The 26256-nt window shown below is 39.9% G+C and overlaps 2 protein-coding genes and 1 long non-coding RNA gene across 3 annotated transcripts in view; 2 read left to right on the forward strand and 1 right to left on the reverse strand.

The window, feature by feature from the left end:
* PDE11A (phosphodiesterase 11A) overlaps positions 1-2630 on the forward strand; it is a 414214-nt gene extending 411584 nt beyond the window's left edge. Inside the window, exon 20 of the mRNA XM_060016528.1 lies at positions 2472-2630. Coding sequence (XP_059872511.1) covers positions 2472-2630 — 159 coding nt within the window. The remainder of the gene's footprint in view (positions 1-2471) is intronic.
* The window catches only part of LOC132428534 (uncharacterized), a 111461-nt gene that overhangs the window by 40361 nt on the left and 44844 nt on the right, over positions 1-26256 (reverse strand). The gene's annotated exons all lie outside the window — the stretch shown is intronic.
* LOC132428532 (intraflagellar transport protein 70A) lies at positions 10982-14763 on the forward strand. Its single transcript, XM_060016529.1, has one exon. The coding sequence runs from the start codon at positions 11974-11976 to the stop codon at positions 13966-13968; it is 1995 nt and encodes a 664-aa protein (XP_059872512.1). The 5' UTR covers positions 10982-11973; the 3' UTR covers positions 13969-14763.

The following is a 26256-nucleotide window of genomic DNA, read 5'->3' on the forward strand; positions in this document are numbered from 1 at the left end:
AGATGGGTGATGTGTCCCCTTTCTCTTTTGCTAAGAGTAGAGTTAGTCAAACGAGACAGAGACCAGTAGCATTTGCACAGAACTCATTGGGTGTCACTCGCTGATTGTTTGTAGGAATACCCATATCTTTCTAAATACTGGTAGCAATTCTCTTGCTGATGGTACATTGCACGTAATCACCGTAAACCTTGGAATTTAGGTTTGTGGATAATCCCTTGCCTTCCTAATATTCTAATAGCTCCATATTCTTCCAGCTAACTGCATTTATATAACAAATTTATAGTGTAAGAATAATTCTTCAAGATGAGATTCTTGCTACCTTTGCCTAGAACCAGCACCTGACTAGAGGAAAACGATATTCCAGTGTGGCAAGTCTGTGTTTAAGGAGAATATGAAATAAAGAGAAGAAGGAATTCTGAGAAATAATGTACACCCCCCCAAATTTTTTTTATTCAACACAAAGAAAGGAAGACAGAGAACAAAGAGCTAGATAAAGGAAAGCAATCTGTTTGGGGCTAAGCCGAATAAACTTAAATAGTTTAAGGAATAAATTGGTGGAGTAATTCGAATCATGGGCAGGTGCTATGAACGTAATTTAGTAAACGCTCGGGAACCTGCCAAGGAAGAGAAAAATGTGTTGCTTTTGAGATCATTTCCCAGCAGCTTCATAAAAGAAAACTGATTACAGGAATTTAATAAGTAAAACAGAGCCAGAACTATAGTAACCAAATGAGTTTTTAATTACATTTCATGCAGAAAAAAATTCCAATTTGTGCTCCTGGGATTAAAAAAAAAATAAGTTCTAGAGAAATGCTTTTGTGGCAGGAAAATAACATAAACACTAATTTCCATAGGAATTATAGTAGTCAGTTTAATTAAAAGGCTTGATCAGAGCGAAGAGGAGCCAGTGCCAAACTATACTAAAAACCATGGCATTCGTCCCCACCTCTTACACTATTGTCTAAATAAAACCACTGCATTAAGCAGAACACAGGCACCTGCATTTTTCTCATGGATGTAAAGGGGATTTTGATCACTGCCTGAGTTATTATGTTGCTGTGACTTATTATCATATGGCATAACAAATACATCTGGTTTCAAATTAGACATTGTTGCTTGGTGTGATAAACATCGCTTATAAAAGCGAGAACATGCTGTGTTTAAGGGACAGGAGTGTGAGGGGACACTGCCACGGTGGAGCGCTCGCCGCTTAACAGGATCCCTGCGTATTTCTGGGCTTTCAAACCCCCGCTTACCTTACATCTAGTTACACTTCACTTGTATCCCTGAAACTCCCCAGAGCGGAGGGTTATTTGAGGGGATACTTCAGGTCCTCCTAACACGTGGTTTGCAGTCATGCTTAGGGGATTATCCTCAACAGAAAGAACTATTATTCTTCCTGTTGGAGGATTTCGCTCTGGAGTATCCGCTAACTATGGGTCCGGCTTGGAGAAGGCTTTTCAGGAGGTGTCCTGCAACCACGGTGGTTTAGTCACCGGTCACCTTTTGTTCCCCTTGTGATGAATGAGACACACCTGCAGGGTGTCTCCATGGGACTGGGAGTATAATCTCTGGCCACAGAACGCTGACCCAAGGCATTAAGCGGGACCATTTCCTTTCCAGGGGCTAAAGCCCCGCAGCCCCGTGATCCCTGTTTCATTCATTGCTTTGTTCCCCCAGAGGAGTGATCCACATTTTGTGAGGCTGAAAGTTTGTACCATTTGGGAGTTGGGGACCCGTTTTTAAAAATAACACAAAATTAAGTGCAAAAAAGAAATATTTAGAAGGGTCTCCTAAAAGTGAGGACCCTGAATCCTGAGCTTCCTTAGCCTTGTGGTCAGTCGGCCTCCAGCCCCACCCTACATTTCCTCTCCCTTCTCTCTCCTGCACCCCTCCACCTGTCCCTCCCTTCCACACCCCTTTTTCTTTTCTCTCGTGTCTATTTCCATGCATATTCTCATGGTAATCTGTCCCCAGATCCTGTGCTTTAAAAATGAGCTCCTCTCATCTCAGGATTTCACCTGGCCTTTCTCATTCACATGAGTCCACCCAGAGTCATCTCTGGTGGAGCAAATGGTAGGTTTATTTTTGTAAAAATTTCAGTTCCTTATCTATTGAGATCTGGAGCCCTCCCTAGCAGGCAAAGATACACATACTAGTAGACCGTGTGAGCTGCATATTTTGTTTCTTGTTTGATGTGAATTTAAAACAGGATCATAATCAACTTGGCTGGCACCCCCTGGAGGAGAGCACAGACATCTATCTTATTTTTTTCATTTTCTATATAAGCTCTATTAATACAACACAGTGGTGCTAAGTGCATATTTACTTCTTATAAATAGCTCACGTTTACCAAAATAATCACTTTCATTTCTTACAGCCAGCTGTCATTCTCCTCACAGCAGAAACCTAGAAAATCATGGCAGTGACTCCGGTTCCTCTCTCCCCCACCTGCTTTTGTTATATTTTAGGCATTGGTGAAGGTCAATGTGAAACTGAAGCCGATGCTGGATTCAGTAGCTGCCAACAGAAGTAAGTGGGAAGAGTTGCACCAGAAAAGGCTGCTCATCTGTTCGGCTGCCTCTGCCCCCTCTGTCAATCTCATGGTGACAGGAGATGACAGAGACTAACCCTCCAGGTCAGCCGCAGCTGTGAAATGACTGCGTCCTCAAGAGCCAGCTTCGGTCCCACCACAGTATTTTTTTGTTCCTTTAAGCTCAAACAGACATAAAGTCTCAGGGTTGTGCTGGGAAGCATGCCTGGGCTTTCACCTTGCAGTGTGGTGCCAGCAGAAAGGACAGAGGAGGAGGTGGGGCGGGGAGCACATGCCCCAGGACGCTCACCTCTCCCTGATGAACACACATGGGCTGAGATGAAGGTTCTGGGCAGCGGGCCACTTGGGTCCAGGACCTGAGGACGGTTGGCCCTGCTCACTCTGAGCTGAGGGAATGTTGAACAGTGAAGGCGTCATTAGCGCTGCTTCATGTTGTGTATGGCTGTTCTGTTTGTTACAAGCCAAACAACGCCTGCTTTTGCATCCTCTCCTGAGCTCCCCCTTCTGCGCCAGACTGTCCCAAGCATCCCAATTGGTATTCTGTAGAGATATCTTATTTTTAATCCTAAAGCTTCTTAATGATGGATCAGAACCTTTAGAATCGCCTACCTAAAAGAGAAACTATATTATCCTTACAAAAACCAGCCATTCCCAGTTTTCCCCTAAAAAGGTTGATAGTAGGAAGACAGCAAATGTGTTTGTCTGATTGGCGTTTAGACAAGATTCATAACGTTGTATTGGGATTGTGGTCCCCCTTTTCAGTTTTTTAATTCAACCTTCATTGTAGACCAAGTCTTCTCCCAGAAGGAATGGATTAATAGACTTAAAGTAAGGGTGAAAGGAAATCTATAGGTGGATTTAACGCAAATGACACATGAACATTCAGAACTATTTCCAACAGTGAGACATTTCATAGGACGCAGCAGAGCCACGGAGAATGATCACTGACTACCTGTAGCTCTCCTAGTGATGAGTTTCAGTATAAAATGTAAGGTTACTACCAGTGCCAACCTAAAGCCAAATGGAAAGGTCCCCAATTTTGGATTTTTCCTTAAGTGTAAGATATAATGCTTGAAAGGTTAAGAAACAACAGTCTAGGCAGAGAACAGATATTCTATAGAAAGCTAGGTTTATAGTAGATAAGAATAAGCTATATTAAATAGATGCAATGACTAGAAAGCTGAGAGACTGAGGACATGGTATGCCTTATCCAAAGAACGCTGGGCCAGAAGCTACACTTGTACCCTAGGTTTGGCACTATTCACTGGATGGCTTTAGACAAGTCACTTAACTTCTCCCAGCCTTTTTCCTCATTTGTCAAATGAGATTACACTAGGAAATTATTTTCAAACATGATTTAACCTTAGAACTTTTTGTTCAAATAAATCTTACAAAGAATCCCCAAGACATAAAACATCTAAAAGCCCAAGTCCTCAGTTTGAAGCTGGGTTGGGAGAGCCAGAGCCCCTACAAATCATTTCTTTGATTACATACCTAGTAGCCCATAATTGGGCTCTGAGGAGTTTGAAAATCTCTGGACCAGATGAACCTTGAAGTCCATTCCAGCTCTAAAGAATCTAAAATTTACAAACCAGTTTTGTTCTTGTTGTTGCTCGTCAGTGTCAGTTATTAACTTTACTACTCAGAGGAACAGGGGCCAAGTTCCACCAAGGACATTTTTTTCCTGGCGCATAGCAGACATCTGGGAAATGTTTAAAGAATGGGTAGATTAAAGTACCAAAACGGAAGTAAGGGAAGAGCAGGTACCCATGGGGTAAAAGGAAGATTCTATATGGGCAGAACTAGAGGAAAAGAAAATTATAAACCAGGCAAATGGGGGGAAGAGAAGGAGGAGAGGGAAAAAGAGGAGGAGGAGGGGAAGCAAAAGAGAACAGCTAACAAGGAAGAGATGGGGACCGAGGCAGGTGGTAAGAGAACTGATAAAGGGAAGGTGAACATCAATCCAAACAAAGAAAAATGGCATGTCTTCCCAAAAAAATGAGGGTACAGAATCCTATCATCAATTGCCTAGAAAAGAGAGAAACTTGAGCAGGGAGGGGGTTGACAAAAGAGAGAAGGAAGGAGAAGGAACCCTAAAAATTAATGTTCCCAGCTACCTTTTACAGCTGTCTCTGTGGGGAAGACTGGAGAAACTAGAGGAGAGAATGAGTGCAGGAAAAATTGCCTCCACGGAGCAGGTAAGAGGAGGTTGTTCAGATTTATGGATTTTATTAAGCCAGTTTTCTGAATCACTCTGCTATAAAGGAAAACAGCTTCTGCCGGGCTGTCTCCCTCCTTCAGGTGAGGAACAAAGGGGGGGTGGAGGTAGGGACAGACTCTGGTCGTGTGTCTGCAGCTCAGAAGCACTGCAGGTGTTCCTAGCTATTGTGTCACATCATGTTTATATCACAAGTGGGAATTGAAAATCAGTCCATGTGAGGCAGAGATGAACCCACATCTGTCATCCTCCCCAACGATAAATAAATAAATAGCCCAGACAGACGAATGCCATTGTATCTAGAGCAAAATTTGAAAGCATGTGCTTTATGATAAAACTAGACCCAGGGTCCAATGGAGACTGCAGGTAGCTACACGCACTGTGGCTACCCTGAACGTTGATGCTGCATATTGCTAAGGGGAATGTAATTTATAGCACAAACTCTACGGCTTCCACTAAGGTTGAGTTTTCCTCTCATTTTCTTGCCGTTTTATTGGCTTCACTGCATGGTTGCCAATAGCAACACCCACTGGTAGCAAGAGCAGCTCAACACCATTGCAATCTGCCATACAGTGGAGCCCTGACAATGTCAACCATCAATCAAGCAGCTGTTTGTAATTGCCTCCATCTATTATTTCTCCTGTCTCGAGGTATCTTTCCTATTGGGGTCAAAATTCAGAAACTGCTGACTAATGCCCCAGTCTGTTCCTCCACAACCATGAAACAGTAGAAAAGAGGGTAGCAGCCTCCCTGGTGCCAACAACCCAGAGGGTTAGAGCTTGAACTCTTGGGCGTTTGAGGTATTTTTAATCCCTTTTCTAATGTATAACTTTCCACGAATTGGGGGTATGTGTGGTTACCCATATAATCTGCTTTTCCAAAATAGAGAGATTTTCCCAATCCTTATTATTGTTTACTTCCTATTGGAGGAAGGCATTTGAAATGTGAGCCTTCTTATAAAACCTACAACTGACCAGATTATGTGCGCTTCCTCAGGTCTCTTGGCATTAATGGTTGAAATGACTTCATCCTACTTTCTTTCTCCACGAAGTGTATTTTTTTCAGGCAGGCTATTTATAATTTTATTAGTCAGTATGTGGAGAATACATGCACAACCTACAATGTAACTGGCAATCCCAGCCAGGAGGGATGGCTTGGCAAACTGTAAAGGGCACTACCCCAGTGCACAGTGGATGGGGCTCCCCCAAGCCTGGCCATCGGCCAGACCTGTTATCTTGGGACTCTCAGGTCTCGGGTTTTCCACTTATAAAATAAAAGCACTGAGTTTTATTCAGTTCATTTCTGCACCAAAGGACCAAGCTGTATTTAACTTTAAAAACTTCTCAAAAAAGATAGGAGCAAAGAGGTCATCTCCTCACTAAAGACAAAATAAAAAGTTACACATATGGAGTAGATATAAAAACAACCTTATCACAGATATGTCTGAGCCTGCCTCTAGTGATCACGAAAGACATGGTCATCAGTACATGGTTATAGGTACAAAAATATACCCTTTTATTTCATAACTTTAGATTATCTCATTTCACAGATATCCCATAAATGGTAGTTTAATTTACAATTTATAAAGTGAGTCAAAAGAAGTTAAAATTGCATGTGTGCTTTCTGTTTCTAAAATCTAAGCTGTCTACACATTTCCAGGTATTTTATATTTGCATACTCATTGGGTTGGGTTGGAAATAATCTTTAAAATTTTGTTAGTGAAATAACATTATCTAATATTAATGCTACAAGAATTCAGTTGCTTTTTCATGTATCAAAATTTATCATATTTGATCCACTTACCTGAAGTCGTTAAACAGAGTCTGCTCAATTTACTTTGTGGTAGAATTATTTTAAAATCCATTTTTCCTGCTGACTCTTAATGAATTGCACAAAGATAAAATACAATTTCATCCCCATTAATAGTGTGAAAAACTCTCAAGCAGGACAGAAATCTAAATATATTAAGGGAAGATTTACATCTAAAGAAAAATGTTTTGGCTGGAAGTAAACACTCATAAAGGATTCATTAAAGCAAAAGAGCAAAACCTAATTTGGGACCCTAAAAACTCTGGCAATGCCAGTGAAGTTTCATTGTCTGCTTCAGAATAACAGTCTCTGAAACTGTTGTTCTGCCGCATGCTGTAAAGAACTCCCAAAACTCAAATGTCACAGGAAATTTAAAGGTTGAGTCTGACTACAAGAAGGCCAAAATTTCTTAAGTTTCTTAAGTGAGCAATAATAGAATAAAACACGTAGATGGCAGAAATAAAGTGGTGTGTCTGGGGAATTTCATGTTGAGTACTTGGATTTAACAATGCCTGAGGTCCTGCTTACATCGCTTGTGTACCTTTTCCTCAACTAGTAATTTGCTGTTGTACATCTTTTCTAATTTAATTTTGAATGTTCTTGCATATTTAGTCCATCTCTCAACAGTGCTAAAGATAAGTTATTTATCTGTGTAGCATATCTCTACCAATGTCACTGAATATATACACTGGCCCAGAAATATGTTTGTTTTATTAAGTAAATGAAGTATTTGCTATAAAAAAATGTGTTATTTCAGGCCACCATTTACCTTTGTGTTCATTTGCTGTGTGTGTATGTCTGTGTTTAGAATGTCGATTATTTTTTTCTTTAGACTTAGATTAAATCATATTTAGATGAATTTTAAAAAACACAAACAGCATTGTATGGGAACAGGAGTTTAGGTTTTGGCTAATCTCACTCCCTTGGTGAAAAATGCTTTTGCCATTTTATTTTGATGTACAATCATCTAAAAAGGATCCCCTACTGATTTGCTTCCTAATTATTATTGTTTTACACAAAAGAAGGGAAATATGTCTTCAACTGAATTGTCTCACGTCACTCCGTTTGTGTAGATTTCCCAAGCTGAGGTGTCATTTTAAGAATACTACATTATAGACTGTTTGCCCATTTCACAAGCATCTAATCCATGATTTTGAAACTGCTTTAAGAGACCTAAATATCTTTGTTTTTAATAAAATGCTTAAAGTTTAACTAAAGCTCTGGAATAATCTTTATTTCTCTTAGGAAGGACGATTTAAGGACTGAACGAGGCAAGCATGCATCCGAATACCTACGATTTAAATTTTGACTGTCAATTTAGCCCATTAACCTTGTCCTGATCTGTGATGTTTGCCTGTGTGAGAGGGATAGTAGGACAGCCCTGTCCACGGAGCATTTTAAAGATGACAAAAGGGTCTTTGAATTATTGAGGTTTTTCTGAAGGGATAAGAGTCTGCAGCCCAGTGCAGACGGGTTCCTGTGTCTGTTACAGATTGCTCAAATTTGCGTGGGCAATTACACAGGGGGATCGCATCGATGCAGGGCCTCCAGCCACTGATGCCATACAATTACACAACGGCTTCGGTGCTTAAACTTTAAAATTCTTACACCATTGTGCCTGTTCTATTAGAACTGCAGCAAATGATCCAAAGCCAATTCAAATGACTGGAGAGGAGGTGCTCAGGGGGAGAGGGAAGAGGTGCAGTGTGGCCCCTACTGGCCAGCTTAAGCAATCACCAACCCCCCCGTGCTGAGGCGACCACAGGCTTCTTTGTGCTTTTCAGTCCATGCTTTTCAAGTGAGGCCAACAGTTAAAATTACCTAATTCACAGAAGGGCCGTGAGGATTAATGAGGGAAGTTAGGCAAAGCAGGATCTGGTCCTGGTACAGAAAGTCCTGCATAAACACAGGGGCTTAGAGTAGCTCTTTGTTTGGCTGGTTGATTGATTTCTTTAAATGTCAATATCCACAGTTGTGCCTTCTCTGGTAATTCCATTTATAAACCATGTTATTGTACTCTTCCTAACAAGTTAATTTAGGTAATAACACCACAAGCCCCCAAATATAAACTACTTGATTTTTTTAAAGGTATATCCAAGAAGGAAATCTAATTAAAATATTAATAAAGCTGGAACTGCCAGTGAAAGGAGAATTCATAATGAGGTTAAATGTCTTACCATCTGAGCATAAATGTTCCCAAATATTGATTTGGTATACAATTTTTCCAAAACTCTTAAAAGATTAAACAGATGATCCTAAAAGTCAATCAGTTACATTATCAATTTGACACTAATTTATTCTTTCTGCCTTCTTTATGGTAGAAGATTGGGGGGTGGGAAGGAAGAAGCAAGGGGACTGAACCACCAAACTGGCCATCCTGAAGAAAATGGCCTAGAATGAAAGGGAAGAGAAATAACAGCTGGAAAATGGTTTTGCAGAAGGTCTTTCTTTAACAAGGAAATTGACCACAGCTGTGGTTGTTGAGATGTTCATAAATTACCAATGTTTACCAACAGGAAGCAATTACATTTAGAGGATAAATAAGAAAACATAACTTCCAACTAGTTTTAAAAGAGAATGTCAAATAGATTTCACATACAAATAGAATATGGAATTTGGTCATCTCACATTTTGACAGGCAGAAACATAAGCATGTTAAGAACTTTTAGCTCCTATACATTTTGCCCGAATGGAATTCCTCTACATGGTAAACATGCCTCCCTTTATGCAGCAAAATCCACCCTGAGCCCAACACTGCTTTCCTAAAGTCTAATTCCTTTCAATAAGGCACTAAATCTTTTTATTGCAACCACAAAATTCTTTCTTATTGCTAGAAATGGTACAATACACTAACTTTTTTGATACATGCTCCAGCTTTCCAAGATTCTGTTGGAAACAAAATGATCCTTTATGACATTTTATAATATTCCACCCCATTTACTGCTTTCCAGAATTTCTATCATTAATTAAAGGGCCTTCTTTCACCATCCCCCTCCCCAAAAAACCCTAATCTATTCCCCAACTGCCTGTCATAGACTAAATAAAAGTCAGTCTATCACAGCAGCAGGGATGGTCATGCCAATTTCACAGCGTGATTTGTGCACTCATTTTATTTTGCAAATGACCCTGCCCTCCATCTGTCTAAGCCGAATGTCCTGCTTTTTCCAAGCCAGGCCTCAGGAGCAGCAGCACATGAAATAAGGAGGAAGGCACAGAACGTCTCCCTCCTGCCCGCTTCAGCAGCCACACTCACAGACAGGTACCAGCACAAAGAGGGGAACCTCAACTGATGCCTGTAGGGATTGGAGAAATTTGGGGGACAGCAGAGATTCCTTCTATTTTGCTTACATTCCCAAGAAGTCATTTGAAGGTGAATGCTTTCATGGTGCGAATACAACTCTGAAAATCAGACTGATAGACTAAAGATATAAAAGGCAATTTCCCATTTCCATGTTCTGTCATGTTACCTTGATTTACAATAGCACCTCACCCAAAGTATCAGGTCATACATAAGGATTTTAAAATAAATACTGAGCCTGAGTTTCCAAGAGACAAGTGTAGTCAGGCAGCCATAAAGGTAAAGATCCTCCCCCAGCCACCTACCCACTCCCCAATTACTGAGAGGCACCAGCAAGCAACCCTCAACCCACATACCTCCCTGAGTTGAAGGCCCTAAAAGAGTGCACCCAGAGATCAGGTGGAAAGAAGCCCCGGAATAGAGTTATGGTGGACCCCATCAGCTGCTTTCTCTGGGGATCTTAGGTGGGCCAGAATGCCACTCAACCCGTCTGAAATGGGTACAGTTTGTCCCTTTCTCAGTATTCATGAAGTGGAAGGTTCCTTGTCTGGTCCCACCCAGAAAGACAGACCTCTGTCAATTTCTCAGCAGGGAAGACTGAATGAGTATATAAAGTCAGTTGCTTTATGATACAAGCAATCACATGCCTGCAGAAGTCCCCTACCAGCTATATTGGGTGACTAGGAACTATACCACCCCCACTAGTTATTTCCTAACACCTGCTCACAGCTGCAAATCAGATCTGGAAGTTCAAATTTCTACTGCCCACACCAAGTTGGTTCGTTGTTTTAATGGAGGAAAAAAAGACACTAATGTTCCAGAATACAATGTGGCAGCAAACACTGGGCCTTTACAAACTCATCTATAGGAAATAAATGGAATAAGTTACAAGCAGTCACTATTTCCTACTGAAACTATCTGCTGGATATCATGACACTGCTGCTACCTAGCTGTGTGGTCTTGAGCAAATTATTTAAAACTTTCTAGTGCACAGATTCCATATCTGTAATATACAGATCACACGGTGGTCATTAAGATTAGAAATAATCTTAATGTGTAAATTGTCTTAGGGCCATACATATGGTTGGTGTTGGCTCTGGAATTTATACATAGAAAAGATGTTATGCGCAGCAAAAGGACTTGCATTGAAGCCTTTAAGTATATAGCAAAGACATAATTTTATTCGTACGCCGTTTATCTTAGATACTAGATAGTCCAAGGCAGATCATGGACGACCAATGGAGATGCAGGGAGATCAAGGAAGACTGGTTTCTTATTTGTAGTGAAAGTTGGAGGGCCAGGCCAATAGATATGGCCAAGATTAAACGCTAACATTTGTTCAGTAATAACTGTTTGGGGTGAAGGGGGAACACCTGGATCTAAACTTAAACGTCTCCCAATACCAGATAATATTCACAAAACCATTTACCATTGTTAATTTGTGGAAACGATAAAAATAAGAACTATTATTACCCTCTGCATTTATGTCGTAGACAGTGTGCCCTCAAGGCAGCTTAAAAAGAGAGGCTACTCTAATTCCAGGAGAATGCCAAAGAGATATTCCACCTTTTTCCTTCCAATTAAAATACAAAAACAAACCGCGAAACGACGCCATTAGTATGTATTGCAAAGTGTATAAGGCTAAGAAAGCAAGGGATTTCAGACCGCAAATCTTTCTTCCCCGCGCCGGAGACAGGTGACACAGCAGGCAGCCAGCAACTCTCAATCAACCTCAACACTAAAGAAAGGCAAGTGAAACCTCATCTCCCGGCAACCGAGGGTCCGTCCCGCAGAGACTACGCCTCCCAGAGTGCAGCGCGGCCACGTTCCGACGTCGGCGCCATCGGACCAGTGCATGCCGGGAAGTAGAGTTTCCGTTTTTGAATTGCCACGAGGCCTTTCATCTCTCTTGCCGGACTCACGACCTTCGCAGCCCAGAGTCTTCGAGGGCCAATACAGTAGTTTAATGATTCACCTCAGTGATTCCTTTATATTCCTTACAGAGTTTTTCCGTTGCAAAGCAATATCCGGACAGCCTTCCGTTTCCGGTTGGCATGTTGCCGTGGTAACGGACGCACAGCCGAGGACAAGGTTATGGCGGGCCTGAGCGGTGCGCCCATCCCCGACGGGGAGTTCACCGCGGTCGTGTACCGGCTCATCCGGGATGCCCGCTACGCCGAGGCCGTGCAGCTGCTGGGCGGAGAGCTCCAGCGGAGCCCGAGAAGCCGCGCCGGCCTGTCGCTGCTGGGCTACTGTTACTACCGCCTGCAGGAGTTCGCGCTGGCCGCCGAGTGCTATGAGCAGCTGGGTCAGCTGCACCCGGAGCTGGAGCAGTACCGCCTGTACCAGGCCCAGGCCCTGTACAAGGCCTGCCTTTACCCAGAGGCCACCCGCGTCGCCTTCCTCCTCCTGGACAACCCCGCCTACCACAATCGGGTCCTCCGTCTCCAAGCCGCGATCAAGTACAGCGAGGGCGATCTGCCCGGGGCCAGGAGCCTGGTGGAGCAGCTACTGAGTGGGGAAGGAGAAGACAGTGGTGGCGAGAACGAGCTCGATGGCCAGGTCAACCTGGGCTGTTTGCTCTACAAGGAGGGACAATATGAAGCCGCGTGTTCCAAGTTCTCTGCTGCCTTGCAGGCTTCGGGCTACCGGCCTGACCTTTCCTACAACCTGGCTTTGGCCTATTACAGCAGCCGGCAGTATGCATCCGCACTGAAGCATATCGCCGACATTATTGAGCACGGCATCCGCCAGCACCCAGAGCTGGGTGTGGGCATGACCACTGAGGGCATTGATGTTCGAAGTGTTGGCAACACCTTAGTCCTTCACCAGACCGCTCTGGTGGAAGCCTTCAACCTCAAGGCCGCCATAGAATACCAACTGAGAAACTATGAGGTGGCCCAGGAAACCCTCACAGATATGCCTCCGAGAGCAGAGGAAGAGTTAGACCCTGTGACCCTGCACAACCAGGCGCTAATGAACATGGATGCCAGGCCTACAGAAGGGTTTGAGAAGCTACAGTTTTTGCTCCAACAGAATCCCTTTCCCCCAGAGACCTTTGGCAACCTGTTGCTGCTCTACTGTAAATATGAGTATTTTGACCTGGCAGCAGATGTCCTGGCAGAGAATGCCCATTTGACTTACAAGTTCCTCACACCCTATCTCTATGACTTCTTGGATGCCATGATTACTTGCCAGACAGCTCCTGAAGAGGCTTTCGTTAAGCTTGATGGGCTAGCAGGGATGCTGACTGAACAGCTCCGGAGACTCACCAAACAAGTACAGGAAGCAAGACACAACAGAGATGATGAAGCTGTCAAAAAGGCAGTGAATGAATATGATGACACCCTTGAGAAGTATATTCCCGTGCTGATGGCCCAGGCCAAAATCTACTGGGACCTTGAAAATTATCCAATGGTGGAAAAGATCTTCCGCAAATCTGTGGAATTCTGTAATGATCATGATGTGTGGAAGCTGAATGTGGCTCATGTTCTGTTCATGCAGGAAAACAAATACACAGAAGCCATAGGTTTTTATGAGCCCATAGTCAAGAAGCATTATGACAACATCCTGAATGTCAGTGCTATTGTGCTGGCTAACCTGTGTGTTTCATATATTATGACAAGTCAAAACGAAGAAGCCGAGGAGTTGATGAGGAAGATTGAAAAGGAGGAAGAGCAGCTCTCCTATGAGGACCCAGATAAGAAAATCTACCATCTCTGCATTGTGAATTTGGTGATAGGGACGCTCTATTGTGCCAAAGGTAATTATGACTTTGGTATTTCTCGGGTTATCAAAAGCTTGGAACCTTATAATAAAAAACTGGGAACTGATACCTGGTATTACGCCAAAAGATGCTTCCTGTCATTACTAGAAAACATGTCAAAACACATGATTGTGCTTCGTGACAGTGTTATTCAAGAATGTGTCCAGTTTCTAGAACACTGTGAACTTTACGGCAGGAACATACCTGCTGTTATTGAACAACCCCTGGAAGAAGAAAGAATGCATATCGGAAAGAATACAGTCACTTATGAATCCAGACAACTAAAAGCTTTGATTTATGAGATTATAGGTTGGAATATGTAGTAATGTCTAATAATGGCTTTTATCAAAATGGCTCTGTTAACTATACATATTTGCAACTCTTTTATCTGTGTTTGTCCTTTGGCATCTTCACATTTGTGATACGTTGAAATTTGTACACTTTAAAATTATAATTAAAATAATTTTGATGTATCTTTTGAGAAACCTCACAAAAGAATTATAATAAAAAGAACTTGAACCCTAGAAGGATTTATGAAAAATTCAAAAATGAATGGGGAAGTGTGTCTAATAGTATTTGTAATGCCTATGTTCTCTCTCCATTGTATCTTTTGTGTTTTGCTATATCCTGAAAAAATCCTGCATGAGAAGATTATATCATCCAGAGACCAGGCACTATCAAATCCAGAACTCAGTTAATGTATAGAACATCTGGACATTAGTAATAGGGTTTCACATTATACTTCAACAATTTACCCTTAAGTAACACTAATTAGTAATGCATACATTTTGCATAGATTTTAGTATGTCTTGGCAGAATTTTCCAATACAATTGTAATGCTTTATCTAACAAGAATTCCTTATGTTCTAAATTTTTTTTTTAATCTGTAAGATTCAGTAGGAAATCTTGTGCCATAGTAAAACTATGGTGCTATGGTGTGGAGACAATAAACAATTGACAAATTTCTATGGTTTTCTTGTGTCCATTTGTGAATAATTTGAATATATAATCTTACTCTTTGCATAATTGATCTTTAACAGTGATTAATAACAAGTACCCTTAGAACTTGGTTCTTAGTTCTTGTTTCTACTTAAGACACATTAATACTGGACTTTGTTTTTATGTTGTAGCTTTTTGGAAAAGGAAAAATATTCTATGCTATTCCAATGACCCTATCAAACTCTCCTACTCATACCATAGAATGGTATCAATGGATTCTGAAAACTTATCTGTTAGACTCATAATGTCAGTTTCATAGTCAAAACTCAATAGTGTTTGGGGGTTCTCACTGTGAACCCCACTCATTCTGCATAGACATTTAATTTTCTGTAAGCTACAAGAGATTTACTGTTTGTTTCCCCAACCCCTTACACCTTTGCTCTTCATAAAAGTAACTGCCATGCTCACTTGATCTGGTTTAGAAAAAGTCAAAAGCATTAGGTTGAATCATATGAAATTGCTGATTTTGAAAGTTTTCAGCCTATAAAAATAGCAATTCCCATGGATCAACCTAATAGCTCTTGATGAACAGTAGGAATTCCTGCTATAATAATTTTCTTTTTCTTTCACAGAGGAAACAGCTAGATAGGTGCCCAGATAAAGCATGCTGAGAATAATTCTTCTGTAGCATGACATCTTTGGGTACTGAAATTCTATTGTAATCTGTGTGAGAATTTGGCTCATAGTGACTTCTACTGCATGGGCTGGAATTTATGTCATCCTCTAGCCTGTTATCCGAGCTGGTACCATTTATCTAGTTGATGGTGATGGTCTCATATTTGGAAGGAAACTCTGAAGGCATTATTAAATGAATTAATATGCTGTACATTGGAGGAAATTTTCCATTTGCTTAAGAAGTATAGAAAACATACAGTGTCCTCACTCAAGTAAAGGACTCCTTTCCAAACCTAGTGGTTCCTTCTATTACAAATTAACTTCTGGAGCATGTAAAGAAATAAATATTTTACAGTTTTGGTTTTCCTGTTGGCATGTTAACTGGGATGCACACTCAACACACCTGCTGTTACTGAACAACCCCTGGGAGAAGAAAGAATGCATATTGGAAAGAATACAGTCACAGTTGAATCCAGACAGTTAAAAGCTTTGATTCATGAGATTATAGGTTGGAATATGTAGTAATGTCTGATAATGGCTTTTATCTAAATAGCTTCGTTACTCCCATTTCACACATTTAAAAAATCTGTATTTATCCTTGACAACTTTACAGTTGTTACATTTGAACTCTGTACACTTAAAATTATAATAACAAATATTATTTGATGAACTTTTCCATTTTTTTAAGAAGAGTAGGGAGCATGCAGTATGAGCTAAATCACTTTTGCATTCTCTCTGCCAGTAACAGTCACCAGGTCTTGCCCCCAAGCAACAATTGCTAGAGTGACATCTTTGTATAAGCAAGTAACCGTAAATAGCAGTTTCTATTCTACTTTAGGCTGTAGAAAAGGGTGTGGCACGAGCCAAAGAACTGCTAAAGTGGGTATGTTTGCATTCATCTGGTGACCAATATGTAATGGTCCATGGCTGGACCATTTCTCAAGCAGCAAATAAATATAGGTGCATTGCGCCATCTCAGGACAGACCGTGCTGTCCGATAAGACCAATTCTCACTTTAATTTTTGCCTCCACTTCATTTTTTAGTCCTTCAACTTTCTGGGTCTCAGCAAAGTTGAGTTCGGACCCTGGCCTAAGCTCTTTTAGAAGTATTGAATGAGAATTGGTTTTTTTCAGGTATGAAGTTTGGTCCATGACTTCATTTTTCTTCTATAATTTGGTTGCTTGGTTGGTTTTAAGTTTTATAATCAAAATTTCCCGTCATATTCCACTTTTTATTTTCCAGAATTGTTGTGCCTCCTTGTGAATACTAACAAATATCAAGTGTGGACACTTTGTGATGTGTTCAGTATAGGTGAAAATGAGCACCAAACTGATAATGAAAAGACTAAGGTATGAGTTCCAGACTTTCCAAAATTAAGTTTTAGGACTTAAGAAATTCATTTACCCCTTGAGATCCCAATCATTCGAACTACTAGATGCTCTTCACAGTTACTTCTGGCTATAACATCTGATTCTGTATAAGTCATATAGAAGAAAGTTGCCTTCTTTTACGACCTGAATATATAAACAAGTCACTAAGGAACACAATATATATTTGTATTATAAATGAATGTTTTATGGTATTTTGACTTATGACAGTAAACATTAACCCCTCAGGTAGATGTTTGTTGTTATTGTTGGATGCTATAACATTTTGACTACTACTAAGAAATTTGCATTTTTGTCTTTTTGTTCACTTGGAGATTTGCTTACAGCTCTAGCTATGAATGTACTGTAAGGCAGTCCTCGTTCTCTGCTATGGTTGTGCATAAATCAAGAATTTTGTAAATATTTAGAAATTAATTCTCTTAACTTCCCTCTTTTAGTTTATCTACTAATGTCTATTTGTTGGGGATGGGGAGATGTGATTTTAATTCTTCCCCAAGATGATATACCAAAAATGATACATAAATGATATATACTCCAGGAGTTTTATTAACAGGCTATTATAATATGCATTTTTAAAATCAATTATTCTTGAAATAATTAGAGTCTCTCCTACCCCTGGAGGCCTCCAACTGCTGGTTTGCCAGAAATCTGGAAAGAGAGGAACACTGAGGTGAAGATGAAACGGAGCTTTAGCTATGTGATTTACTTCACAACCCACCTTGGATCCCCTTCATGTCCAAATCTCAGTAGTTAATCAAAGGTCTGCTGCCATTAACAGAACAGCAGTAATGGATAACAGATGCCAGAGCTACTTCTGTAAATAACTCATTCAATCAAGTCATCAGTCCTCACACCCTTGTTTTATTTAATACAAGGAGGTCATGCAGACTTTCCAAAAGGACAAAGCCACAATGAGCAGGAGGACAATTTCCAGTTTATAAAGCTTTTTTTGGAGCTGTTTCTTTTTTTGCCTTCAAAAGGTCTATTTAGGAGGTAGTAGTGTTTACTGCTACAGAATGTATCACAAGATAAGAAATGAAAAATCTCTCTCCCTTACCACACCCCGCCTTTCCTTTTTCTTTTTATCTTTTATTTTCTCCCTTTTGTCAATTACAGGGACACTTTTCTGATAGCTGGCGGTTGAAACCACAAGCTGGTATAAAATATGCATACCAACGTTTTAGCGATAAGTGTCAGGTAAGCTAGCACTATGATTATCAAGGTGACTTTAGAAACCATTTAACCTTGCATCTTTGCAAATTGAAATCACATTTATCAATAAAAAGTGACTCTCAAATTAGTAAAGCCAGAAGAAAATTTTGAAAGGAATCACCTAAAACACTGGATCTGTATATTTTGTAGAACACAGTGAGCTTTATTTGTATCCTTGCAGTAATTCCTATACTTTCTTTTTTTGTGTGTGTGGTACACGGGCCTCTCAATGTCGTGGCCTCTCCGGTGGCGGAGCACAGGCTCCGGACGCCCAGCCTCTCTGCGGCATGTGGGATATTCCCGGACCAGGGCACGAACCCGTGTCCCCTGCATCGGCAGGCAGACTCTCAACCACTGCGCCACCAGGGAAGCCCCCTATACTTTCTTTTAAACTCTCTTTGACCTCAACAGAAAAACAGTGACTGAAAAATATGTACAATATTTTTATTATTTAAAATGTTCCATGACATTGGGAATTAATTATACTCTGAACTCTAGTGTATACTTGCTTTTCTGCATCCATAATCATACTTATATTGAATATTTTTTATATCATGTATAATGTGGTCTTGTTTTAATATTGTCTTGGTAGGAGGCTGTGTGTGGGCAGTTTGAGGAGATTATTTTATACCTGAATCCCCCTATTAATTGAGGTTCTTTTGGCTGTTTAATTAAATCACCTCCCTTGGATTTGGGCCAAGATTAATCCATCACATACTGAAATCTTGTCTACAACAAAATATGTACATAATAGAAAAGGAATTGCCTTCATAGGGAAAAAATATTAGAAAATAGAGTTCTATACATATTTCTATCATGAAAAATAAGCATTTGTTAAAGTAGGACCAGACAATAACTTGATTGTGAATATTATTAGGTGAACATGTACACTGAGTCCAAGTCCTTGTCCAAAAGTGAAATTTGCACATATTTGTGAAAGTAAGCACATCACTGTCAATGACTGGATACCTCAGTTCAAAAGAGCAAATGGCTAAAATTGCACTGTGCTAACAGGACCCAAGTAAGCTATGTGAGCAAGCATTTATTGCAATTATTATTTTGTTTCCAGTTATTTTATTACAAGAGGCAAATGCATAAGATAAAAGACACATGACTTAAGGTTTCACCAGCACTCACGGCAACTGCTCTAAAAAGTATGTCCACAGAGCGTCCACAGACTCTAGAAAAGCTTGTCAAGACTCACCAGGAAATTACTGGCTGGTTAGTACTTCTGTCTCTGCTGCATATGGTGAGAGGCTATTCTGGGAAGACTCAACCTCTTGGTCCCAGTTATTCCAAATTTTCCAAAGTCATCTCCTATAATTTATGCACTTCATATACGGAAAGGAGAATATATACTTTGGAGACTAGAAGACATTTAGTTCCTCTTTAAGTCAGGAAATACAGTGTATATATCTCAAGATATGGTCACACCCTAACACTGTAAAGCAAAAGCTTCAGGAATCAAATCATAACAGAAACACATTATTTTTCACAGAACTAAAACAAAAAATTTTTTTAATTTATATGGAAACACAAAAGATCCCGAATAGCCAAAGCAATCCTGAGAAAGAAAAACAGAGCTGGAGGAATCAGACTCCCTGACTTCAGGCTATACTACAAAGCTACAGTAATCAAACAGTATGGTACTGGCACAAAACCAGAAATATAGATAAATGGAACAGGATAAAAAGCCCAGAAATAAACCCATACACCTATGGTCAATTAATCTATGACAAAGGAGGCAAGACTATAAAATGGAGAAAAGACAGTCTCTTCAATAAGTGGTGCTGGGAAAACTGGACAGCTACATATAAAAAAATGAAACTAGAACATTCTCTAACACCATACATAAAAATAAACTCAAAATGGATCATAGACCTAAATGTAAGGCTGGACACTATAAAACTCTTAGAGTGAAACATAGGCAGAACACTCTTTTACATAAATCGCAGCAATATCTTTTTTGATCCACCTCTTACAGTAACGAAAATAAAAACAAAAATAAACAAATGGGACCTAATTAAACTTAAAAGCTTCTGCACAGTAAAGGAAACCATAAACAAAATGAAAAGACAACCTACAGAATGGGAGAAAATATTTGCAAACAAAGTGACCAGCAACGGATTAATCTCTGAACAGCTCATGCAGTTCTATGTCAAAAAAGAAAACCCAGGGCTTCCCTGGTGGTGCAGTGGTTGAGAGTCCGCCTGCCGATGCAGGGGACGCAGGTTCGTGCCCCGGTCCGGGAAGATCCCACATGCCGCGGAGCGGCTGGGCCCGTGAGCCATGGCCGCTGAGCCTGCGCGTCCGGAGCCTGTGCTCCGCAACGGGAGAGGCCACAACAGCGAGAGGCCCGCGTACTGAAAAAAAAAAGAAAAAGAAAAAGAAAACCCAATCCAAAAATGGGCAGAAAATCTAAATAGACATTTCTCCAAAAGAGACATACAGATTGGCCAAAAAGCACATGAAAAGATGCTCAACCTTGCTAATTATCAGAGCAATGCAAATCAAAACTACCATGAGGTATCAACTCACACCGATCAGAATGGCCATCATCAGAAAGTCTACAAACAATAAATGCTTGAGAGGGTGTGGAGAAAAGGGAACCCTCCTACACTGTTGGTGGGAATGTAAATTTGTACAACCACTATGGAGAACAGTATGGAGGTTCCTTAAAAAACTAAAAATAGAACTACCATATGATCCAGCAATCCCACTCCTGGGCATATATCCAGAGAAAACCATAATCTAAAAAGATACATACATCCCAATGTTCACTGTAGCATTATTTACAATAGCCAAGACATGGAAGCAACCTAAATGTCCATCAACAGAGGACTGGATAAAGATGATGTGGTACATATATACAATGGAATATTACTCAGCCATAAAAAAGAATGAAATAATGCCACTTGCAGCAACATGGATGGACCTAGAGATTATCATACTAAGTGAAGTAAGTCAGACAGAGAAAGACAAGTATCATATGATATCACTCATACGTGGAATCTAATTTTAAAACGATACCAATGAACTTATTCACAAAACAGAAACAGACCTACAGATATCGAAAACAAACTTATGGTTACCAAAGGGGAAATGTGGTGTGTGTGTGGCGGGGGGTGGTTTATAAATCAGGAGCTTGGGATGAACATACACACATTACTATATATAAGATAGATAAGCAACAAGGACCTGTTGTATAGCACAGGGAACTCTACTCAATATTCTGTGACAATCTATACGGGAAAATAATCTAAAAAAGAATGAATATATGTTTATGTATAACTGAATCACTTTGCTGTACACCTGACACTAACGCAACATTGTAAATCAACTATACTCCAATTTAAAAAAAAACACATTGCTAAAAAGAATTCTGTTACGAGGAAATACCTGATACCTACATATGCCAATGAATGCCATTGTTTTGTGCGTTTACAAGAAAAAGTAGTTAGTAGAGCATTTTTGTTTCCAGGTCTTTTGTTTTCGTACTGATTCATTACATATAAACTGTTTCAACAGAATGCCAAAGAATGGTCATGAGCTACACATGATCTGACCAAGATGTTGAGAGTAGTTATTAGCCCCTTTCAGAAACTAAGGAGACTTTCTGACAATGTATATGAGATTTATAATGAAATGACTGGCAAAACTGTAATATTATTCTGGAAATAATAGTGTGGACTATAAAATGGAAAACCATAAATGCATTCTTCTGCAGTATTTGTAAATATGACTTAAATAGATTCTTTAAGTTACAAGTTGGGTATTATGATAAACATTTGGAATGCATCTGCAACAATGAGCCCGGGGCTTGGACTAGCTCACCTCTTGAATCAGAAACCTGAGGTTCACAGACATTAATACGACTTGCCCCAGAGCAAATAGTAGCCAAGCCAGAATCAGAATCCAGGGCTTCTGGCTCAGCTCCTGTGCTCTTTCCACTAGACCTCATTCACTCCTTAGATTTTTTTTTTCCAAATTATTCTGACCCTATAAAATGCTAAGCATTTCGTTTTCCAGAGCCACGACTTTTACTACGTTCATTGCTGCTGATTATTTAATATCATAACCATTCTTATAAATGGTTTTGATTAGCTTTGGATGCATCTAATTTGTTCTCCTAAAATGGACCACATTCATCAGGTCTCCCTATAAATATGAATTCCTCCAAACTTGACTCCAATCCCATGTGTGGATTTCTATATTAACATTTTAAAATTTACATTGCAAATACAATAAAATTTAATGGTTATGGTGGTTTATAATCCAATATCCATTCCCTACCCCTATTCTACCCCCACCTCCAGAAGTTTGGTCTAAATTTATGGTTCTCAAATGCTTAGCTATACATTAGAAATCACCTTTTAAAACTCTCAATGCCCCAGGTTGCATCCCAGGATCTCTGAGAATGGGACCCAGATATCAGTATTTTTCTCAACTTTCAAAATGCAGCCAAGGTTGAGAACCACTGATCTAAGGCCATTGTTGCAACTCCCCTTTTCGTGATTGATTTAGAAATAACCATGTGAACCAATCTTTTCCAAGGCATGGGAAGTCTCTTGAAGGGTTGCTGAGAAAGTTTCCTTCATCTCCTAAAAAAACAAAAAGGATGTAAGAAGGACTCTTTCTCTGTGTATTGTTGATCTGAATCTGCTGCCGCCATCTTACGACCATGACAGAAACCAGTCTAAGGGTGAAAGTGACTTTGAAGATATCAAAGAAAAAGAAAGAACTTGAGTCTTTGATGACATCTTTAAGCCATTGTAATAGCTATCCTAGAGCCTGACCTACTTCTGGGTCTCCTTCAAAATGGAAAAAAAAAAAAATTATCTTATTGTTTAAACTTATTTGAGCCAGATTTCTCTGTTACTTGTGTCTAAAAGCACACAGACCACACTCATCATATTTAGGTCATACATTTTGAGTGTCGTCCAGGAGGCGATGAATTTTTATGCAAATCCCTGTTAGTCACCCAGTCTTCCTTGAGATCCAGTGCCACTCCTTATGTACCAGTGAACAGGACAAAGTTAGTTGACCTTTGTAAAGACATTGCCTGAAACCTCGACTTCATCAGTATTAACTGCTCATCCAGCCTTTTGAAATTGCAGTGGCTACTCGTGAAAGTGGGTGTGCCTTCGTATTCTCGGGTGAACGTTCACTTATGTACAAGTATATGAGAATTGTTTTGCCCCACCCAAATGAACTGCCTTAAGTCTAAGGCCTGCTCACTGCTTTTTGGCAAAATCATAAGATAAACACGAATGTGTATAGTGACTCATCCAGAAAACATATTCCTCAATTTCAGAATTTCCTCCACATTCATGTAAGACTGTTTCAGTAAAAGCGCAATAATAATAGAAGAATAAAGATGAAAATGGAAACAACAGCAGTATTTATTCATGAACAGTAAACCTACGCGTTAAACTGAGGCAACCTCATCTTTTCTCCGGTGAGAAATGCTAATCTATGTACTGCAGTATTTCAGCTTTGGCCCTTTCCAGTCATAAACCTGGTTATAGGAATAACTTCATGAAAAATAAATACTTTAGTTCTTGATAATCCCCACCAGCTCTGCATTCCACCCATCAGGCCCAACTTATTCTGAGCTGTTGGCTTATACCAGTTCTGTATAAGAAAGATGAAAAAAATTCAAATTCAAACCGGATAGTCCCTATCACATCCGGGGATTGGGACAGTTGATTTATTCATACAATCTCTTTAAACATCTACCAGGAGAGGTTCTAAGACAGAATTTATTGCCTCCGCCTGCCATCCTTGGGCCCACAAAAAGCAAAGCAAAATCCTTCTATGAAATCTGAAACTCCAGTCACTGATTTCCTCCTGGCTGATGTCATTTCAAAGGCACGGTATATCCCTGTGATAGCTGCAGCGGAAATCTGCCTCTCTATAGGGTTTCCATCTGTTTGCCATCAGAAAGAACCTCTTTGGGGAGCCACAGTAAATGCAGAGCACCCACTCCTCCCCAAGGGTCCCAGAGTCTTGCATTAGTGTTTTTAAAATCAACTGTTGTTAGGACTGAAGATGCTTAAGCTTTCCCAGAATAGGAAAGTATTGCTGTAACTTTAGTTTTAATTTATGTTTGGCTTATCATGGACTGTTCTGTAAAAATTTTCCATATGATTCTGAAACTACTATGCAAATATTACCAAAATGAAAATCCGATCACTGACATTCTTTCCTTTGGGAGAAGAGTTTTCTACATAACTTCCTGTTCTGGACTTCTTATTATAAAACAGCTTGAATTTGGAGCAGATCCTTCTGAGCTTAAAAATATAAATATTTTGTGTCAAAAGGCTATTTATTCACTTCTCATTAAGGGTCAACAGAGATGATACAATAGGTTAAAGCAGAGAAAACAGATTATAATGACAAGAGATTTCAAAACTGATCTTTTTCAGATCAGCTTCAATACAGATAATCCACTGTAAATAATGAAAGTTCATACTGGTACCAAGGTATAACTAACTGCGAATGGAGTGTATTCATCCAGCAATAAATGCATAATGGTCCCCTTTATTCCTGAAAAAACAAAGCTTCAATTAATTCCACAGGAATGTTTAATAAAGGAAAAGATTTCATGAAGATCAACCTTTATCTCATCTCCATTCTCCCCTACAGGTATTAGAGCTTTCACAGTGCCTGAACAAAAACAGACTCTCCAGTATATTCCTCAAGGAATCATTTATTAAATGTGTTTTTATAAATTGGACTTTCTGTGTTTATGTGCCATTTCCTCAGAGAAGGCTAACTATAAGGATGAAATAGAAATAACACCACTTTTCAATATCCCTCAAGCCCCAATTCCTAGAAAAAGACAAGAATACAAAGGTCTTTTTATTCATTCTGTCAAATACCAGTTTGTTTCAATATGGTTTCCTGGAGTTCAATATCAAATGAGGCACAGTCCCCAGTGGGCCGTAGAGAGGCAAAGTTTTCCTCACCTCCCTGGGGAAAAGGAAATGTGAGTACTGAACTAAAAGACTGTGAAAGAATGGAAAGGGGATGAAGGAAGACTTCAAGACAGAGGGTAAGGCACGAGGGAGAGACCAGGTGAAGAAAGGCAATAAACAACTTGCCTTTAATGGAAAGATGAAATTACGGCTACTATATTTACATGACTTAAACATGAGATATATTTACCTCAGTATTTTCTAAAGCACGATAAATGCACAAGATAATTAAATGAGATGAATTTAGTTGGCACACAAAAGAACATTGTTTAACAGCCATGCACTCATTTTACTGTATGCATGTTCACACACACACACACAAGATACATCAAACCTGAAATTTCATGCATTCTATTGCATAGGATGAGGTTAAAATAAAAAATTACTTGATTGAAAAGTATTAAATACTAAGACACTTAGTACTTGGCTGTGGCAAGAAGCATGCGACTTGAATGACTACAATTTAGGAAACTTTGGTTTAGCAAATGGAGAACAGAATTTCGTGTGAGGGTGAGAGAACCCACTCTCCTCTGAGCAGAAGTGGGATTTTTACCCATTTTTGACTCAGTAAGTATTTGTCAAGGGTCTTCTATTTTCAGAAAGCGAACTTCACATTTTAATACAGAGATTTTTGCCACCTACTGTGAACATTTCCTCAGAAGAATCTTACTAACAAATTTATGAGAAAACACTTTTAAATTTTCTAGATCCACATTTCCTTGTCTGAAAAGCTGATATTTTTAGACTAGCCATTTCTTCACGTTTCCTTGCCATTCTGATCTGTTCTGATCCTATGACTTTTTTTTTCTTTTTTTCCATTTCTCACAAACCTAACAAGTTCTGATTTTTTGGTGGATGATGGATCCTACCAGTAGAGGGGGCCTCACTCGGCTTGAAAAGTATTCTGAAAGGCTGAAGGGATGGTTTACTCCAGTCGAAAGAGGATAGCTCATCCGTTTGTCTGCTTAACACCCTGTCACTTTTCTCTGAGTCACTAATTTTAAAATGAGACCACTAGCCTAGGGATCAGTCTGGCAGTGGACATGCTGTCACAATCCAGTTTGAGATCCAGTCTTCAGATTTCCTAAGGACCTGGTGAGCCAGGGTTCAACACATCTTGCTAAAAGCTAAAATAGTGAATGTTCTAATTGTTACCACACTTTTCATTATGTGTGTTCTGCACTGACTAGGCAGGGGTCCAGTTGTGTTCACTTCAAGTGGGATTCAAAGTTTTAGAGCTAGAAGGATTTTTAAGAGCATCTGTTCCAACTCCCTCGAATCACAAATGAGGGATAGACACTCAAAGAACTTAAGCTCCACTGAAAGACACTAGTGTGGAAATAATACTGTTCAGCTTTTATTTTTAAAAAGTCATTTGCAGCTGTTTAGTCCTGACTGCCCCCTAGGAGCTGTGTG

This window comes from Delphinus delphis, chromosome 7, assembly GCF_949987515.2.
Source record: "Delphinus delphis chromosome 7, mDelDel1.2, whole genome shotgun sequence".
Classification (NCBI taxonomy): Eukaryota; Metazoa; Chordata; class Mammalia; order Artiodactyla; family Delphinidae; genus Delphinus; species Delphinus delphis.

Coding starts and splice junctions, on each gene's coding strand:
- LOC132428532 (XM_060016529.1), top strand. CDS start 11,974: ATGGCGGGCCTGAGCGGTGCGCCCATCCCCGACGGGGAGTTCACCGCG.